The 17,500-nt window shown below is 38.7% G+C and overlaps 1 protein-coding gene across 1 annotated transcript in view; it reads left to right on the forward strand.

The window, feature by feature from the left end:
* The window catches only part of LOC144976560 (uncharacterized), a 36,502-nt gene that overhangs the window by 2,641 nt on the left and 16,361 nt on the right, over nucleotides 1–17,500 (forward strand). The window contains exons 2-4 of the mRNA XM_078920854.1: nucleotides 2,446–2,784; nucleotides 4,441–4,860; nucleotides 11,326–11,388. Coding sequence (XP_078776980.1) covers nucleotides 2,446–2,784; nucleotides 4,441–4,860; nucleotides 11,326–11,388 — 822 coding nt within the window. The remainder of the gene's footprint in view (nucleotides 1–2,445; nucleotides 2,785–4,440; nucleotides 4,861–11,325; nucleotides 11,389–17,500) is intronic.

Consider the following 17,500-nt stretch of genomic DNA (forward strand, 5'->3'; position numbering starts at 1 on the left):
CATCTAAGACGCCATCAAACTGTCAACAAGGACATTCTTGAGGGTAGAGTTGAGGGGAAAAGAGGAAGAAGCAGGCCAGCAAGAACTTGGATAGATGATGTGAGGACATGGACAGGATTGTCGGCAGCCGAATGCAGTCAGCAAGCCGTCAACAGGGAAGATTGGCGTGTCATTTCAAGTCGACCTCTACCCATAAGATGACACTGGAAGAAGAAGAAGAAAGGGCAACAAACACACCGTGATAAACTCCTGCTCCACGGGCCGACTGTCTCTGAAGGACTACTTTTTGTTGTTGACATTACTGTGTTATTGGATTCAATAGTCTGATGTCACGTCGCCCAGCAACGGCGGCCATCGTGGTTCTAAACAAAGAAAATCGGTACTTTTTATTCTTCATGCGGGCTAGAACGTTTCATATGTCTTGTGATCAGAATGTGTAAAAGTCAAAACATGATCAGATTTATAATCAGATTTTTTTTCCTCTGGATACGCTTTTTTTTGCTCGTCGGAGAAATATTTCATAAGGGCGTCCGCCATTGTTCTGATAGTTTAGAGCCAGTTACTTAGTTACCATCCGTCATGACGAGGGAAGTGACGTCACGACTGTTGGAAGTGTATTGGGGATAATAGAGATGTTCCTCTCTCTCTCTCTTTCTCTATCTCTTTATCTCTGTATACACACACACACACACACACACACACATATATATATATAATATATATATACATATATACACACACATATATCTTTGCATTTATTTAATATTTATAGTGTATTTTCACTTTTTTAAACAATTGGATATGGACATTGACAGTCAGTTTATTTGAAGAAGAAGAATGATGATGATGATGATGATGATGATGATGATGATGATGATGATGATGATGATGATGATGATGATGATGATGATGATGATGATGATGATGATTCATATAATACAACCGAGCTAAGATTCTATTGGGCTGAAAAGGAATGAATTAGCATTTAAAACAAATATGAACTCGTTGAAGATTTGTGATGATATTCTATTTACATTATATCTAACATCCATTGGCTTTCACTTCTTTTAATTGATGCTTTTATATTCAATATTTGTCGAACTAATAGACATATACAGCAAGGAGACAGACACTCGACGGGTGTCTTTTTACGTGCCCAAATGTAAACAGTAGTTGTGACGATGAAGTTGTGTCAATGTGGACTAGTGGTATGACAATCGCCTTCGGATCGGAAGGTTATGGGTTCGAGTCAGGAGCGAGTGGCTTATAGCTGAATCATTGGGAAAGGCTCTTTACTCGCATTCTCTCATCGTACTCGGGTATAAAATGAGTATCTGTCGTTAATAGCGATGTTTCTCTCCGAAAAAAGGTGTAATATCGCCTAAATATATGATACTCGCTTTCGGATCGGAAGGTCCTGGGTTCGAGTCCTTAGAAAAGGCTCTTTATTTACATTCTCTCACAGTACCCAGGTGTAAAATGGGTACCTGGTCGTTAACAGCGATGTCTCTGTCGGAAAAAAAAAGAATTGTAATATCGCCTAACAGGCATCATGCATCGTTTTACATGTTACGACCCTTTGTAAAGCGCTTTGAGGACGTTTAAAAATGAGCTTTTATATGGCGCAATATCCACTAAATGTGCTCAAAGCGCTTTCCAAGGGGTCCCTAGTCAACAGCAACATTTAACATGTAGGACGGGACATAACGCCTGTTAGGCGATATTACAATTTTCCGACAAAGACAACGCTGTTAACGGCCAGGTACTCATTTACACCTAAGTACGATGAGAGAATGTGAGTAAAGTGCCTTTTCCAAGGACTCAACTATGCGCCGAGCGCGAGGCTCGAAACCCAGGACCTTCCGATCCGAAAGCGAGTGTCATACCACTAGACCACAAAGCCGCCGTTTAGTGGATATTGCACTATATAATAAAAGCTCATTCTCAAGTTTTTATGAGTTATTTTTCTATTTAATCTTTCCTTCTATTGCAAGGGACGGCGTGGTCTTTGCTTTTAAACCATAAAGGTACCGAGTTCGAATACCCGCTGCGCTGTGTGACATTTAGCAAGTCATCTCGAACTAGCTCAGTTTGCGGCGCTGAACTGCGGTTGACGCCTGGGTTATTCCAGTCTCCCCTTGGAATAGATATTTTTAAAAAATGTTCCCTGCGGAACTACTCATAAACGCGGATGGCCAAACCCCCCCCCCAAAAAAAAAAAACAAAAAAAAAAACAACAAAAATTAAAACAAAAACAAAACCCAACCAAACAAAGACCTGAGTGACGTCATCTTCGTTCTATCTATATTGCATTGTCACTTTTAAGCAACATAATAAAGATCTGAAAAAGTGAGTGTGCTGAAACAGTGAAAGACGAAGCAGAGAGAAAAATTCAAGAATAACAATCAATAACAAAAATAATTCCCTAAATATATTCTTTTACAGGAACTACACAACAAATTTATAGAGCCACGACCACCTACCCACCAAGAACTTTTATACCAGTCTACACCTCTAGAACTCCTCATCCCGTACTCAGAACAACTCATAGAACTTTGAGACCAGCCTATAGAACAACACCGGGGTATAACTACGAAACGTTTTACCAAGGTCGTAGAACAACACCCTGGATTAACGCAAACGATGGACAGCGTGATGGAACAACACCTAGATATAAGTACGGAACTGTTCATTCGGCTCATAGAACAACGCTCTCATCGAATTATGGAACTTTTGGGCCGCACCATAGAACAACGCCGAGTCCCTCCGTCATTCCGTGGAAAGGTGAGTAGAACACTTGCTTAGAAATTATTGATGTTATGCTTTTAGTTAATATACTCACAACATCCGCAAGCCGGATATTACGTACATACCAACACACAAAACTATGTGTAACCAGAGATGATCCTCGGGTGTAACTTTAAACGTTTATCGTCTGATAGATACAATTTAGTGAGATCTTCTCATACAAAATGGCTGGCTAAAAACAATAACAAAGAGTCAAAGTGACGTCAATTGAATTCAATAGTCTGATGTCACGTCGCCCAGCAACGGCGATCATCGTTGTTCTAAACAAAGAAAATTGGTACTTTTTAATTCTTCATGCTGGCTAGAACTTTCCATATGTCTTGTGATCAGAATGTGTAAAAGTTAAGACATGATCAGATTTATAATGTTTTTTTTTTCCCTCTGGATACACTTTTATGCTCGTCGGAGAAATATTTCATAAGGGCGTCCGTCATTGTTCCGATAGTTTAGAGCCAGTTACTAAGTTACCATGCGTCATTACGAGGGAAGTGACGTTACGACCGTTGAAGCGTATTACGTCCCTTCTATAATCTCATATACAAAGGATCATGAAATGGTTAGAGAATTTTGAGATTTTTAATCCAAAGCAATCTTTGTTTTGTCTTTTTTTTAATAATTGGTATTTTCAATTGACAGAGTGGAACAAAATATATATTCTGTGCGCTTGGCGAAGAAACTCAAAATATTGCCATCCGGAAATATAACTGACCACACACAAAACTTTGTGCAACCTTGAACGTTTATAGTCTGGTTAATACAGTTTAGTTAGAATTACGCATAAACATGAATGGCAACCCCCCCCCCCCCTCGCCCCCCCCCCACTCGCCCCCCCCCACTCGCCCCCCCCCATTCGCCCCCCCCCCCAAAAAAAAATAATACCCCCCTCAAAAAAACAATAACAAAGACCCGAGTGACGTCAACTTCATTCTATCTTTATTTTGAACCTGTGATGGTTTTAGGCACCTGGTCTCGATTTATTCACATTCTCAAGGCGTGCTATATCCAGATATCTGTATCAGTAACCGACACGTGATCAAAACAGATACCGATGCTATGCGTTTAGGTAGAATACTCGCAAAATCCGTCAACCAAATCAAACATACCAACACGCTAAACTGTGTGTAACCTTTAACCTTTATAGTCTGACTGATGCGATTTAGTGAGAACTAATCATTAACAGGCTGTCGTAAAAATAATAACAAAGAGTTGAGTGACGTCAATTTCATCCCTTCTATTGATGCATTGCGTTTAGTTAAAAACAATAATAACATCGCCAGCTGGATATAACGAACGTCTATAGTCTGATTAATTGATAGAACGAAGATGACATCACTCTGGTCTTTGTTATTACTTTTTTGCCATCACATTTATGAGTAATTCTGACTAAACTGTATTAACCGGACTATAAACGTTCAAGGTTACACATAGTTTTATGTGTTGGTCCGATATACTTCCGGATGGCAATGTTGTGAACTTCTCAGCCAAGCGCATACTATCTATAGAATTTAGTGAGAGCTACTCATAAAAAACAAATAAAAAGAAAAAAAAAAACAATAACAAATAATTGAGTGAAGTCATTTTCGTTCAATCTCTTTACGATTTTAAATCACATCTTTTCCCAATCTTCAACAGACAGAACTACCAGACAGCGCCACACAACTCCAAGGCGATATTATACAAGAAAGCCATTTTGGTGGACCCCAAGACCGCACAATACAAAAAAACCAGCTGTGTGGAACCCAAGACCGCACAATATAAATAAACCAGCTATTTGGACCCCAAGACCGCACAATACAAAAAAACCAGCTGTGTGGAACCCAAGACCGCACAATACACAAAAGCCAGTTTGGTGGACCCCAAGACCGCACAATACAAATAAACCAGCTGTGTGGACCCCGAGACCGCACAATACACAAAAGCCAGTTTGGTGGACCCCTAGACCGTACCATACAACAAAACCAGTTGTGTGGACCCCCGGACCACACGTTACAGCCAAACCAGCTGTGTGGACCCCTAGACCACACTACTCCAGGGAACCATCTAATCGGAAAGGTAGGATTGGATGCATATATTATATATTTTGAGGGGGGGGGGAGTTCCGATAGCTCAGTTGGTAGAGCACTCGCTTCACAAGAAAAGGGACCGAGATCGATCCCGGGTGCAGTCGAGATTCCAGCAATTCAATTTTTAGGATCCTAACCACCCAGACTGACGTGTATTTTTTCTGCAGGTCTGATAACCCAACTTATGGGCTCATTTTGTTGTAATGGAAATCCTCTCAAGACAACGCACCATTGTCTCGTTAAAACGATGTTAAGTCGAGCTCATAATAATACGCTTCAACAGTCGTAACGTCACTTCCCTCGTAATGACGCATGGTAACTTAGTAACTGGCTCTAAACTATCGGAACAATGGCGGATGCCCTTTTGAAATATTTCTCCGACGAGCATAAAAGCGTATCCAGAGGAAAACAACATTATAAATCTGATCATGTTTTGTTTTTTACACATTCTGATCACAAGACATATGAAAAGTTCTAGCCAGCATGTAGAATAAAAAGTACCGATTTTCTTTGTTTAGAACCACGATGGCCGCCATTGCTAGGCGACGTGACATCAGACTATTGAATCCAATTGTGTTTGGTTATCAGACCTGCTTTCATGTGTACAACTTGACCCATGCAACAACAAAATAAAAAATTAAGTGTAGAATTGTAAGCTTCAATTTATTGGTCGAAGACAAATACTTGGACCTTTCGGGTTAGCACTTTATCTACAAAACACAAAACAATAAGGACAAATTCGCATTTAGATAGTATGAAGTTGACGTCACTCGGGTCTTTGTTATTGATTTTTTAAATCCGTGTTTATGAGTAATTCTCACTAAACTGTATAAAGCAGACTATAAACGTTCAAGGTTACACGTAGTTTTGTGTGTTGGTCCGTCATACTTCCGGGTGGCAATGTTGTGAGTTTCTTAGCCAAGCGCATACTATCTATGTCTCCTTCAAAAAAGAAACAAAACCAACAAACAAGAAAAAACCTGATCGACAACATAGAAATTGGATTCAATAGTCTGATGTCACATCGCCCAGCAACGGCGGCCATCGTGGTTCTAAACAAATAAAATCGGTACTTTTTATTCTTCATGCTGGCTCGAACTTTTCATATGTCTTGTGATCAGAATTTGTAAAAGTCAAAACATGATCAGATTTATAATGGGTTTTTGTTTCCTCTGGATACGCTTTTATGCTCGTCGGAGAAATATTTCATAAGGACGTCCGTCATTGTTCCGATAGCTTAGAGCTAGTTACTAAGTTACATGCGTCATTATGAGGGAAGTGACGTTACGACTGTTGAAGCGTATTACATAGATAGAATGAAGTTGACGTCACTCTGGTCTTTGTTATTTCTTTTTACCATCTGCGTTTATGAGTAATTCTCACTAAACTGTATTAACCAGACTATAAAAGTTCAAGGTTATATTTAATATGCACTTGGCTAAGAAGCTCACAACATTACCATCCGGAAGTATAACGGACCAACACACAAAACTATGTGTAACCATGAACTTTTTAGTCTGGTTGATACAGTTTAGTGAGAATTACTCATAAACGCAGGATATACTTCCAGATGGCAATGTTGTGAGCTTCTTACCAAGCGCTTACTATCTATACATGGTTTTGTGTGTTGGTTCGTTCCATTTCGGATGGCAATGTTGTGAGCTTCTTAGCTCAGAAAAGTGAGTGGAGCAGGCACTTATGTTGGTAACAACAAGATATGAAGTGAATAGAAAAGTGCCAGAAGACAATAGAGAATAAAAATTTTTCGCGGCGGTGGTGGGTTTGAACCTGCGACCTTATTGGTACGACAACTCCGCCTGGCAGGTGAGAGCGTGGCTCTACCGTGTGAGCTATCCACGAACAAATATTCGTTTCAAACTCAAAGTCATTACTAGATCCCTCTCTCACCCACTTCTCGAGACCGCCGATTCGTTCGTACACCACCATCGCGAATAATTTTGACCAGCTGTTAAGCTTAATAGCCAATATTCTCAACACAAACATATAACATAGAAACGATTGAGACATTGAGTATGCTCCGGTGTATGGGGTGAATTTTTAATTCAGAAAAGTGAGTGGAGCAGGCACTTATGTTGGTAACAACAAGATATGAAGTGAATAGAAAAGTGCCAGAAGACAATAGAGAATAAAAATTTTTCGCGGCGGTGGTGGGGTTTGAACCTGCGACCTTATTGGTACGACAACTCCGCCTGGCAGGTGAGAGCGTGGCTCTACCGTGTGAGCTATCCACGAACAAATATTCGTTTCAAACTCAAAGTCATTACTAGATCCCTCTCTCACCCACTTCTTGAGACCGCCGATTCGTTCGTACACCACCATCGCGAATAATTTTGACCAGCAGTTAAGCTTAATAGCCAATATTCTCAACACAAACATATAACATAGAAACGATTGAGACATTGAGTATGCTCCGGTGTATGGGGTGAATTTTTAATTCAGAAAAGTGAGTGGAGCAGGCACTTATGTTGGTAACAACAAGATATGAAGTGAATAGAAAAGTGCCAGAAGACAATAGAGAATAAAAATTTTTTTATCGCGTCTCAAGAAGTGGGTGAGAGAGGGATCTAGTAATGACTTTGAGTTTGAAACGAATATTTGTTCGTGGATAGCTCACACGGTAGAGCCACGCTCTCACCTGCCAGGCGGAGTTGTGTACAATAAGGTCGCAGGTTCAAACCCACCACCGCCGCGAAAAATTTTTATTCTCTATTGTCTTCTGGCACTTTTCTATTCACTTCATATCTTGTTGTTACCAACATAAGTGCCTGCTCCACTCACTTTTCTGAATTAAAAATTCACCCATACCCGGAGCATACTCAATGTCTCAATCGTTTCTATGTATATGTTTGTGTTGAGAATATTGGGTCTATTTAAGACTTAACTGCTGGTCAAAATTATTCGCGATGGTGGTGTGTACGAACGAATCGGCGGTCTCAAGAAGTGGGTGAGAGAGGGATCTAGTAATGACTTTGAGTTTGAAACGAATATTTGTTCGTGGATAGCTCACACGGTAGAGCCACGCTCTCACCTGCCAGGCGGAGTTGTCGTACCAATAAGGTCGCAGGTTCAAACCCACACGCGCGAATTTATTTCATTGCTCGGCACTTCTATCACTTCATATCTTGTACCACATAGGCCTGCCATCACTTTCGAATAAAATTACCATAACGGAGTCTCAATGTCCAATCGTCTATGTTATGTTTGTTGAGAATGTTTACTAAGCTGGCAAATTATTCGCGATGTGGTTCGAATCAGCGGTCTCATAAGTGGTGTGACAAGAGGATCTAGTCATGACTTGTTTGAAACGAATATTTGTTCGTGGATAGCTCACACCGGTAGAGCACGTACTCACCTGCCAGCGATTGTCGTACAATATGGTTGCAGGTTCAAACACACGCTCGCGAAAATTTTTATTTCTCTAATTGTCTTCTGGCACTTTTTCTATTCACTTCATATCTTGTTGTTACCAACAATTAAGTGCTCTGCTTTCTCACTCACTTTTACATGAATTAAAAATTCACCCCATACACCGGAGCATACTCAATGTCTCAATCGTTTCTATGTTATATGTTTGTGTTGAGAATATTGGCTATTAAGCTTAACTGCTGGTCAAAATTATTCGCGATGGTGGTGTACGAACGAATCGGCGGTCTCAAGAAGTGGGTGAGAGAGGGATCTAGTAATGACTTTGAGTTTGAAACGAATATTTGTTCGTGGATAGCTCACACGGTAGAGCCACGCTCTCACCTGCCAGGCGGAGTTGTCGTACCAATAAGGTCGCAGGTTCAAACCCCACCACCGCCGCGAAAATTTTTATTCTCTATTGTCTTTTGGCACTTTTCTATTCACTTCATATCTTGTTGTTACCAACATAAGTGCCTGCTCCACTCACTTTTCTGAATTAAAAATTCACCCCATACACCGGAGCATACTCAATGTCTCAATCGTTTCTATGTTATATGTTTGTGTTGAGAATATTGGCTATTAAGCTTAACTGCTGGTCAAAATTATTCGCGATGGTGGTGTACGAACGAATCGGCGGTCTCAAGAAGTGGGTGAGAGAGGGATCTAGTAATGACTTTGAGTTTGAAACGAATATTTGTTCGTGGATAGCTCACACGGTAGAGCCACGCTCTCACCTGCCAGGCGGAGTTGTCGTACCAATAAGGTCGCAGGTTCAAACCCCACCACCGCCGCGAAAAATTTTTATTCTCTATTGTCTTCTGGCACTTTTCTATTCACTTCATATCTTGTTGTTACCAACATAAGTGCCTGCTCCACTCACTTTTTCTGAATTAAAAATTCACCCCATACACCGGAGCATACTCAATGTCTCAATCGTTTCTATGTTATATGTTTGTGTTGAGAATATTGGCTATTAAGCTTAACTGCTGGTCAAAATTATTCGCGATGGTGGTGTACGAACGAATCGGCGGTCTCAAGAAGTGGGTGAGAGAGGGATCTAGTAATGACTTTGAGTTTGAAACGAATATTTGTTCGTGGATAGCTCACACGGTAGAGCCACGCTCTCACCTGCCAGGCGGAGTTGTCGTACCAATAAGGTCGCAGGTTCAAACCCCACCACCGCCGCGAAAAATTTTTATTCTCTATTGTCTTCTGGCACTTTTCTATTCACTTCATATCTTGTTGTTACCAACATAAGTGCCTGCTCCACTCACTTTTCTGAATTAAAAATTCACCCCATACACCGGAGCATACTCAATGTCTCAATCGTTTCTATGTTATATGTTTGTGTTGAGAATATTGGCTATTAAGCTTAACTGCTGGTCAAAATTATTCGCGATGGTGGTGTACGAACGAATCGGCGGTCTCAAGAAGTGGGTGAGAGAGGGATCTAGTAATGACTTTGAGTTTGAAACGAATATTTGTTCGTGGATAGCTCACACGGTAGAGCCACGCTCTCACCTGCCAGGCGGAGTTGTCGTACCAATAAGGTCGCAGGTTCAAACCCCACCACCGCCGCGAAAAATTTTTATTCTCTATTGTCTTCTGGCACTTTTCTATTCACATCATATCTTGTTGTTACCAACATAAGTGCCTGCTCCACTCACTTTTCTGAATTAAAAATTCACCCCATACACCGGAGCATACTCAATGTCTCAATCGTTTCTATGTTATATGTTTGTGTTGAGAATATTGGCTATTAAGCTTAACTGCTGGTCAAAATTATTCGCGATGGTGGTGTACGAACGAATCGGCGGTCTCAAGAAGTGGGTGAGAGAGGGATCTAGTAATGACTTTGAGTTTGAAACGAATATTTGTTCGTGGATAGCTCACACGGTAGAGCCACGCTCTCACCTGCCAGGCGGAGTTGTCGTACCAATAAGGTCGCAGGTTCAAACCCCACCACCGCCGCGAAAAATTTTTATTCTCTATTGTCTTCTGGCACTTTTCTATTCACTTCATATCTTGTTGTGAGCTTCTTAGCCAAGCGTATACTATCTATAGATAGTATGCGCTTGGCTAAGAAGCTCATAACATTGCCATCCGGGAGTATAACGGACCAACACACAAAACTGTGTGTATCCATGAACGTTTATAGTCGGGTTAATACAGTTCAGTGAGCATTACTCATAAACGCGGATGGCAAAAAACAATAACAAAGACCTGAGTGGCGTCATCTTCGAACGTACCGAATTTCTCTGTCATGTCGATCTATTTTTTTTTTTCGTAATAATGTATTTATGTTTTTATTGTATGAAACATTATGAGCCCGACACGTTCCGTGTTTGAAATAATTTTGTTCATTTTTTAAAAAGCTGTTGTATTCATGTTGCTTTTTAAAGAATGAGAATATTTATTCTCTAATTGGAGCTATTCTATCAACGGGTTAAAAAAAAACACTTTTTTTGTAGGTCAATCCAAACATTCACAGGGTTTTATCTTCAGTCGCTCGATTGAGTGTTTGCTTTGACTTTAGGTCGGTCGTCTTACAAAATCAACAGTGTACACTAAGCCTTAATGTTTAATGTCAACAAGACCCACATAGAACTCTCTGGCTCTGAACGGTAACGAGGTGTTGGGATTAATAATAATGCCGCCAAAATTAAAAAAAAAAACAACAAAACTGCCTCCTTTAGAGCCGGAGTTTATCCCGGTTTCTATATAGCGTGAAACGGACAATACCAATTGCTTGTTATCCAAGGGATAGGACGCTGGTCTGTTACAAATTTACTTCTGCCAGATCTAACAGACCCAGTTACCCAATCACTGCTGGATGGATAAGGGGGGTGGGGGCTGGGGGTGGGGGGGGGGGGGGTCATGTCTCGTTCTATATGTTTCGTGTTGCTGTTGTTCAGGGACCTTTTGTAAAGCGATTTGAACACGTTCAGTTGAAATTGCGCTATATAAAATCTCAAGTTTATTATTTTATTATTTTTAATTTTTTTTTTTTATTTAACCGGTTAACCAGAAACGCCTAATTCAACTGTTTGGACACCGCCTAGGAGGCCTACACGGCGCGGGTTACCCCGAGGTAAGAAGGTTTTTAAATTTAGTCTTAACCCTTTCCTTACCAACTATAGGAAAATCGTCACATTCGTTACGATACAACCAACATATTTCTTATTCAAATTTCTCTTGTACATCATAAAACTTAAAAGAAAATGAACAGTGTGTTGTAGAGCATGTTTTGCTAAAGAAATAATGTATGGCAAGAACTTAACTGCTATTGTGTTTGAGTGATAAAAAATCTATTTTTGTGTTGTTGGGTGTGAATTTTTGGGGAAAATCCTGAAAATGGCTGGTATGGAGAGAGTTGAATCAATTTTTAATATAATAATAATAATAATAATAATAATAATAATAATAATAATAATAATAATAATAATAAAAATAATAATAATAATAATAATAATAATAATAATAATAATAATAATAATAATAATAATAATATAAAAATAATAATAATAATAATAATAATAATAATAATAATAAAAATAATAATAATAATAATAATAATAATAATAAAAATAATAATAATAATAATAATAATAATAATAATAATAAAAAATAAAAAAAAAAAATAATAATAATAATAATAATAATAATAATAATAATAATAATAATAATAATAATAATAATAATAATAATAATAATGTACTTTATTCATCCAAAAGGAAATTTTTGTACAGACGTTTAAAATGCCGACAATGGTACATACATAAACATAATATACGTAAATATAATGTGGTAAAGTAAAATTTGGTAATAGGTATAACATAACATAACATAACATGTGGTATGGGGCAAAATAGGATAAGATCCTTTGAATGCCCTTAATATTAATTAGTAATGCCATAAATCTATTGATTAAATATTACAATAACGATACACGTGGTAAAGATAGTATTTCAACTTAAATGTACTCATGTGGTGTACAAACATATTTCTTTAACCGTGACATGCAAAGCGCACACACAACCACACACACACACACACACACACACACACATACACACGCGTATAGAAGATAACCATAATAATATAATAATGCATAATATATACATACAAGATTGAAAGCCATGTCAACAGCAGAGCAAACAAGTATTATTCGTCATATATAAATCTCCCATCATATAATTCCCTGTCTACTAACACCTTGAAATAATCCATAGATTTTGCATTCTTTGTTTCAAATTTCAAACTGTTCCATTTCTGAACAATACGAATACCGAACCAGTTTTGTCTTATGTTTGTTTTGCACCTAGAGACAAAAATCTTAAACTTGTCCCTCTAGTAAAAGTAATATTAGAATATGAAAAAAAATCAGAAAAGTCTATCCTATCCAGACCATGTACCAATCTATAAACCTGAATTAAATCCCCACGAATTCTATATTTCAAACTGGGTAAGTCAAGAAATTCTAACCTTTCCTTATAAGATAAATACTGTATTGTATAAATTTTTTTGGTAGCTCTCCTCTGTACACTTTCAATACTAATAGATTGTCTTTTATATAATGGGCTCCAGATGCAATTTCCGTATTCTAGAATTGGTCGAACGAGCGATTTATACAAATATAAAAATGTGGTTTTATCAAGACTTATAAAGGTTCTATATATTATTCCCATCATTCTGTTTGCACGGCTTACACAATTATCAATATGTAAATCAAAATTCAAGGTATAAATATAGTATAATAATATTGTAGGCTGTAAGAATAATTACATAGTGTAAATTAAGGGATATACAGATTATAAAAGTGTAAAGATATAAATATCGAGAAAAGGTACATTGATGTCAACATATAAGGAAAAAAATATATCTGCCTCCATCCCCAGACGAAACAGGATAAATTTTTTGTGATGTCTTTTTTTTCTTGTATTTTATTCTTTCTTGCTTTGTCTGGCACTGTTTCATACAACAGTCAGTGTGAGGCTATGTGGTCTTGTGGTATGACACTCGCTTTCGGATCGGAAGGTCCAGGGTTCGAGTCAGTCTCGCTTGGCGCATAGTTGAGTCCTTGGAAAAGACTCACATTCCCTGACCGTACTCATGTTTAAAATGAATACCTGGCCGTTAACAGCGTTGTTTTTTTTTTTTTTCGGAAAAATTGTAATATCGTCTAACAGGCGTCATGTCTCGTTCTACATGTTACGTGTTGCTGTTGGTCAGGAACCCTTTGAGTCAAGCGCTTTGAGCACGGTTCGTGGAAATTTAGGTAACATACTCACAACTCCTGCATTCCGGGCCAGATAAAACGCTCAAATACACAAAAATATGAATAGATAGTATGCGCTTGGCACAAGAAAATTGCCAGCCGGAAAAATATCGGACCAACACACACACACACACACATAAACTTTAACGTTAATAGCCTGATTAACATATTTTTTGCGAGAACTAATCACCCTCTAGCTTTCTAAAAAACAAACAATAACGAAAAGCTCAGTGACGTAAACTTCACAACTGCTATAGATAGTATGCGCTTGGCTAAGAAACTCACAACATTGCCATCCGGAAGTATTATGGACCAACACACAAAACTATATATGTGTAACCTTGAACGTTTATAGTCTGGATGGATATAGTTTTGTGAGAATTACTCATAAACGTGGATGGCAAAAGGTTTTGTGTGTTGGTCCGTTATACTTCAGGATGGCAATGTTGTGAGCTTCTAAGACAAGCGCATACTATCTATAATCTGGTAATACGGTTTAGTAAAAATTACTCATAAATGCGGAAGGCAAAAAACAATAACAAAGACCTGAGTGACGTCAACCTCGTACTATCTATAGATAGAACGAAGATGACGTCAGTCAGGTCTTTGTTATTGTTTTTTGCCATCCACGTTTATGAATAATTCTCACTAAACTGTATTAACCAGACTATCAACGTTCAAGGTTACACACAGTTTTGTGTGTTGGTCTGTTATACTTCTGGATGGCAATGTTGTGAGCGTCTAAGCCAAGCGCACGCTATCAAAAGATAGTATGCGCTTGGCTAAGAAGGTCATAACATTGCCATCCGGAAGTTCAAAGGACCAACACACAAAACCTTATGTAAACATGAACTTTTATAGATAGTATGCGCTTGGTTACGAAACTCATAACATTGCCATCCGGAAGTATAACGAACCAACACATAAAACTATGTGTAATCTTAAATGTTTATAGTCTGGTTAATACAGTTTAGTGAGAATCACTCACAATCGCGGATGGCAAAATACAATAACAAAGGCTTGAGTGACGTCATCTTTGTTCTATCTATAGTCTGGATAATACTGTTAAGTGATTATTACTCATAAACGCGGATGGCAAAAAACAATAACAAATGCCCGAGTGACGTCAACTTCGTTCTATCTATAGTATGTATGAATAACAATATCTTCAATCGAACCCTTGTTGTTTTTAGACCGCCAGTTAGGTGATTAGTTCTCACTAACTTCCTTCTAATAGACTAAAAATACGTTAAATATTACATTTATAGATAGAACGTAGATGATGTCATTCGGGTCTTTGTTATTGTTTTTGCCATTTCCGTTTATGAGTAATTGGATTCAGTAGTCAGATGTCACGCCACCCGGCAACGGCGGCCATCTTGGTTCTAAACAAAGAAAATCATTAATTTTTATTCTTCATGCTGGCTAGAACTTTTCATATGCCTTGTGATCAGAATGTGTAAAAGTCAAAACATGGTCAAATTTATGAAGTTTTTTTCCCTCTGGATATGCTTTTATGCTCGCCGGGGAAATATTTCATACGGCGTCCGCCATTGTTACGATAGTTTAGAGCCAGTGTTACTAAGTTACCATGCGTCATAAGGAAGGAAGTGACGTTACGACTATTGACGACTATTCTCACTTAACTGTATTAACCAGACTATAAAAGTTCATGGTTAAACAGTTTTGTGTGTTGGTCCGTTATACTTCCGGATGGCAATGTTGTGAGTTTCTTCGCCAAGCGCATGCTGTCTATAGATTTATGTGTTGACATGATTCATCTGGCGAGGAGAACAGGGGAGTACTTTACCCAAACGCATAGCATCAATTGATGAATGGGAAGCTAAAACCCCTTTTTTAGTCTTCGAATGTGAAAGAGTGCTTTCGAATTTTAGTGCCGACTTTGGACAGATATTATAGATAGTTCGAAGATGACGTCACTCAGACCTTTATTATTGTTTTTGCCATCCGCGTTTGTGAGTTGTTCTCACTAAACTGTATTAACCAGACTATAAAAGTTCAAGGTTACACAGAGTTTGTGTGTTGGTCCGTTATACTTCCGGATGGCAATGTTGTGAACTCCTTGGCCAAGCGCATTCTATCTATAAGGCCAATCAAATTGGAGATGAAAGGAACAGACGTAGAGCGTTGTCGTGTCAATACGCTTCAACAGTCGTGGCGTCACTTCCCTCGTAATGACGCATGGTAACTTAGCAACTAGCTCTAAACTATCGGAACAATGGCGTACGCCCTTATGAAATATTTCTTCGATGAGCATAAAAGCGTACCCAGAGGAATAAAAAAACCCATTATAAATCTGATCATGTTTTGACTTTTACACATTCTGATCACAAGACATATGAAAAGTTCGAGCCAGCATGAAGAATAAAAAGTACCGATTTTCTTTGTTTAGAACGAGGATGGCCGCCGTTGCTGGGAGACGTGACATCAGAATATTGAATCCAATTGTCACGCTCTTGTGGTAGGTAAAGTGTATTATTTGTAGAGCGGTGTCGTATAGATAGTATGCGCTTGGCTAAGATGCTCATAACATTGCCATCCGGAAGTATAACGGACCAACACACAAAACGGTGTGTATCCATGTAAGTTTATAGTGAGGTTAATAAAGTTCAGTGAGCATTACTCATAGACGCGGATGGCAAAAAACAATAACAAAGACCTGAGTTACGTCATCTTCGAACTATCTATACCTCTTGTGTCAATGGGGATGATCTATATTACCTTTCCATGTGCTCGAGATCATTGGTCACATTGCTAAATGTGTTCAAAGTGACCTACATAGTGAAAAGCGTTCGCAGTTTTTGAAATATCTAACATCACGATTGGTCATTTTGTTCAGCTTGACTCATTGGTTTGTTTACAACTTTCATAAACAAAGCAGCCTGTTTACATTTACTAAGAAATATCCAACCCTTGGACAGCAAGAGATCATGTGATCGATGACTTGGTTGGACGAAAACATGAATATAGATCGCTCCCATTGTCACGTTATTGTGGTAGGTAAAGCGTTTTATTCGTAGTGAATTTTTTAATTCAGAAAAGTGAGTGGAGCAGGCACTTATGTTGGTAACAACAAGATATGAAGTGAGTAGAATAGTGCCAGAACACAATAGAGAATAAAAATTTTTTCGCGGCGGTGGTGGGGTTTGAACCTGCGACCTTATTGGTACGACAACTCCGCCTGGCAGGTGAGAGCGTGGCTCTACCGTCTGAGCTATCCACGAACACAAAAATATTCGTATCAAACCCAAGTCATATTTCTAAAGCCTTCTCTCACCCACTACTGGAGATCACCGGCTCGTTCGGGCGCCACCATCGCGAAGTTATTTTTTGACCAGCAGTTAAGCTTAATAGCCAATATTCTCAACACAAACACATAACATAGAAACGATTGAGACATTGAGTATGCTCCAGTATATGGGGTGAATTTTTTAATTCAGAAAAGTGAGTGGAGCAGGCACTTATGTTGGTAACAACAAGATATGAAGTGAGTAGAAAAGTGCCAGAAGACAATAGAGAATAAAAATTTTATCTCCAGTAGTGGGTGAGAGAAGGCTTTAGAAATATGACTTGGGTTTGATACGAATATTTTTGTGTTCGTGGATAGCTCAGACGGTAGAGCCACGCTCTCACCTGCCAGGCGGAGTTGTCGTACCAATAAGGTCGCAGGTTCAAACCCCACCACCGCCGCGAAATTTTTTTTATTCTCTATTGTCTTCTGGCACTTTTCTACTCACTTCATATCTTGTTGTTACCAACATAAGTGCCTGCTCCACTCACTTTTCTGAATTAAAAAATTCACCCCATATACCGGAGCATACTCAATGTCTCAATCGTTTCTATGTTATGTGTTTGTGTTGAGAATATTGGCTATTAAGCTTAACTGCTGGTCAAAAAATAACTT

The sequence above is a fragment of the Berghia stephanieae genome, chromosome 7 (genome assembly GCF_034508935.2).
Source record: "Berghia stephanieae isolate SIO BIC M18660-M18661 chromosome 7, UCSD_Bste_1.3, whole genome shotgun sequence".
Lineage (NCBI taxonomy): Eukaryota > Metazoa > Mollusca > Gastropoda > Nudibranchia > Aeolidiidae > Berghia > Berghia stephanieae.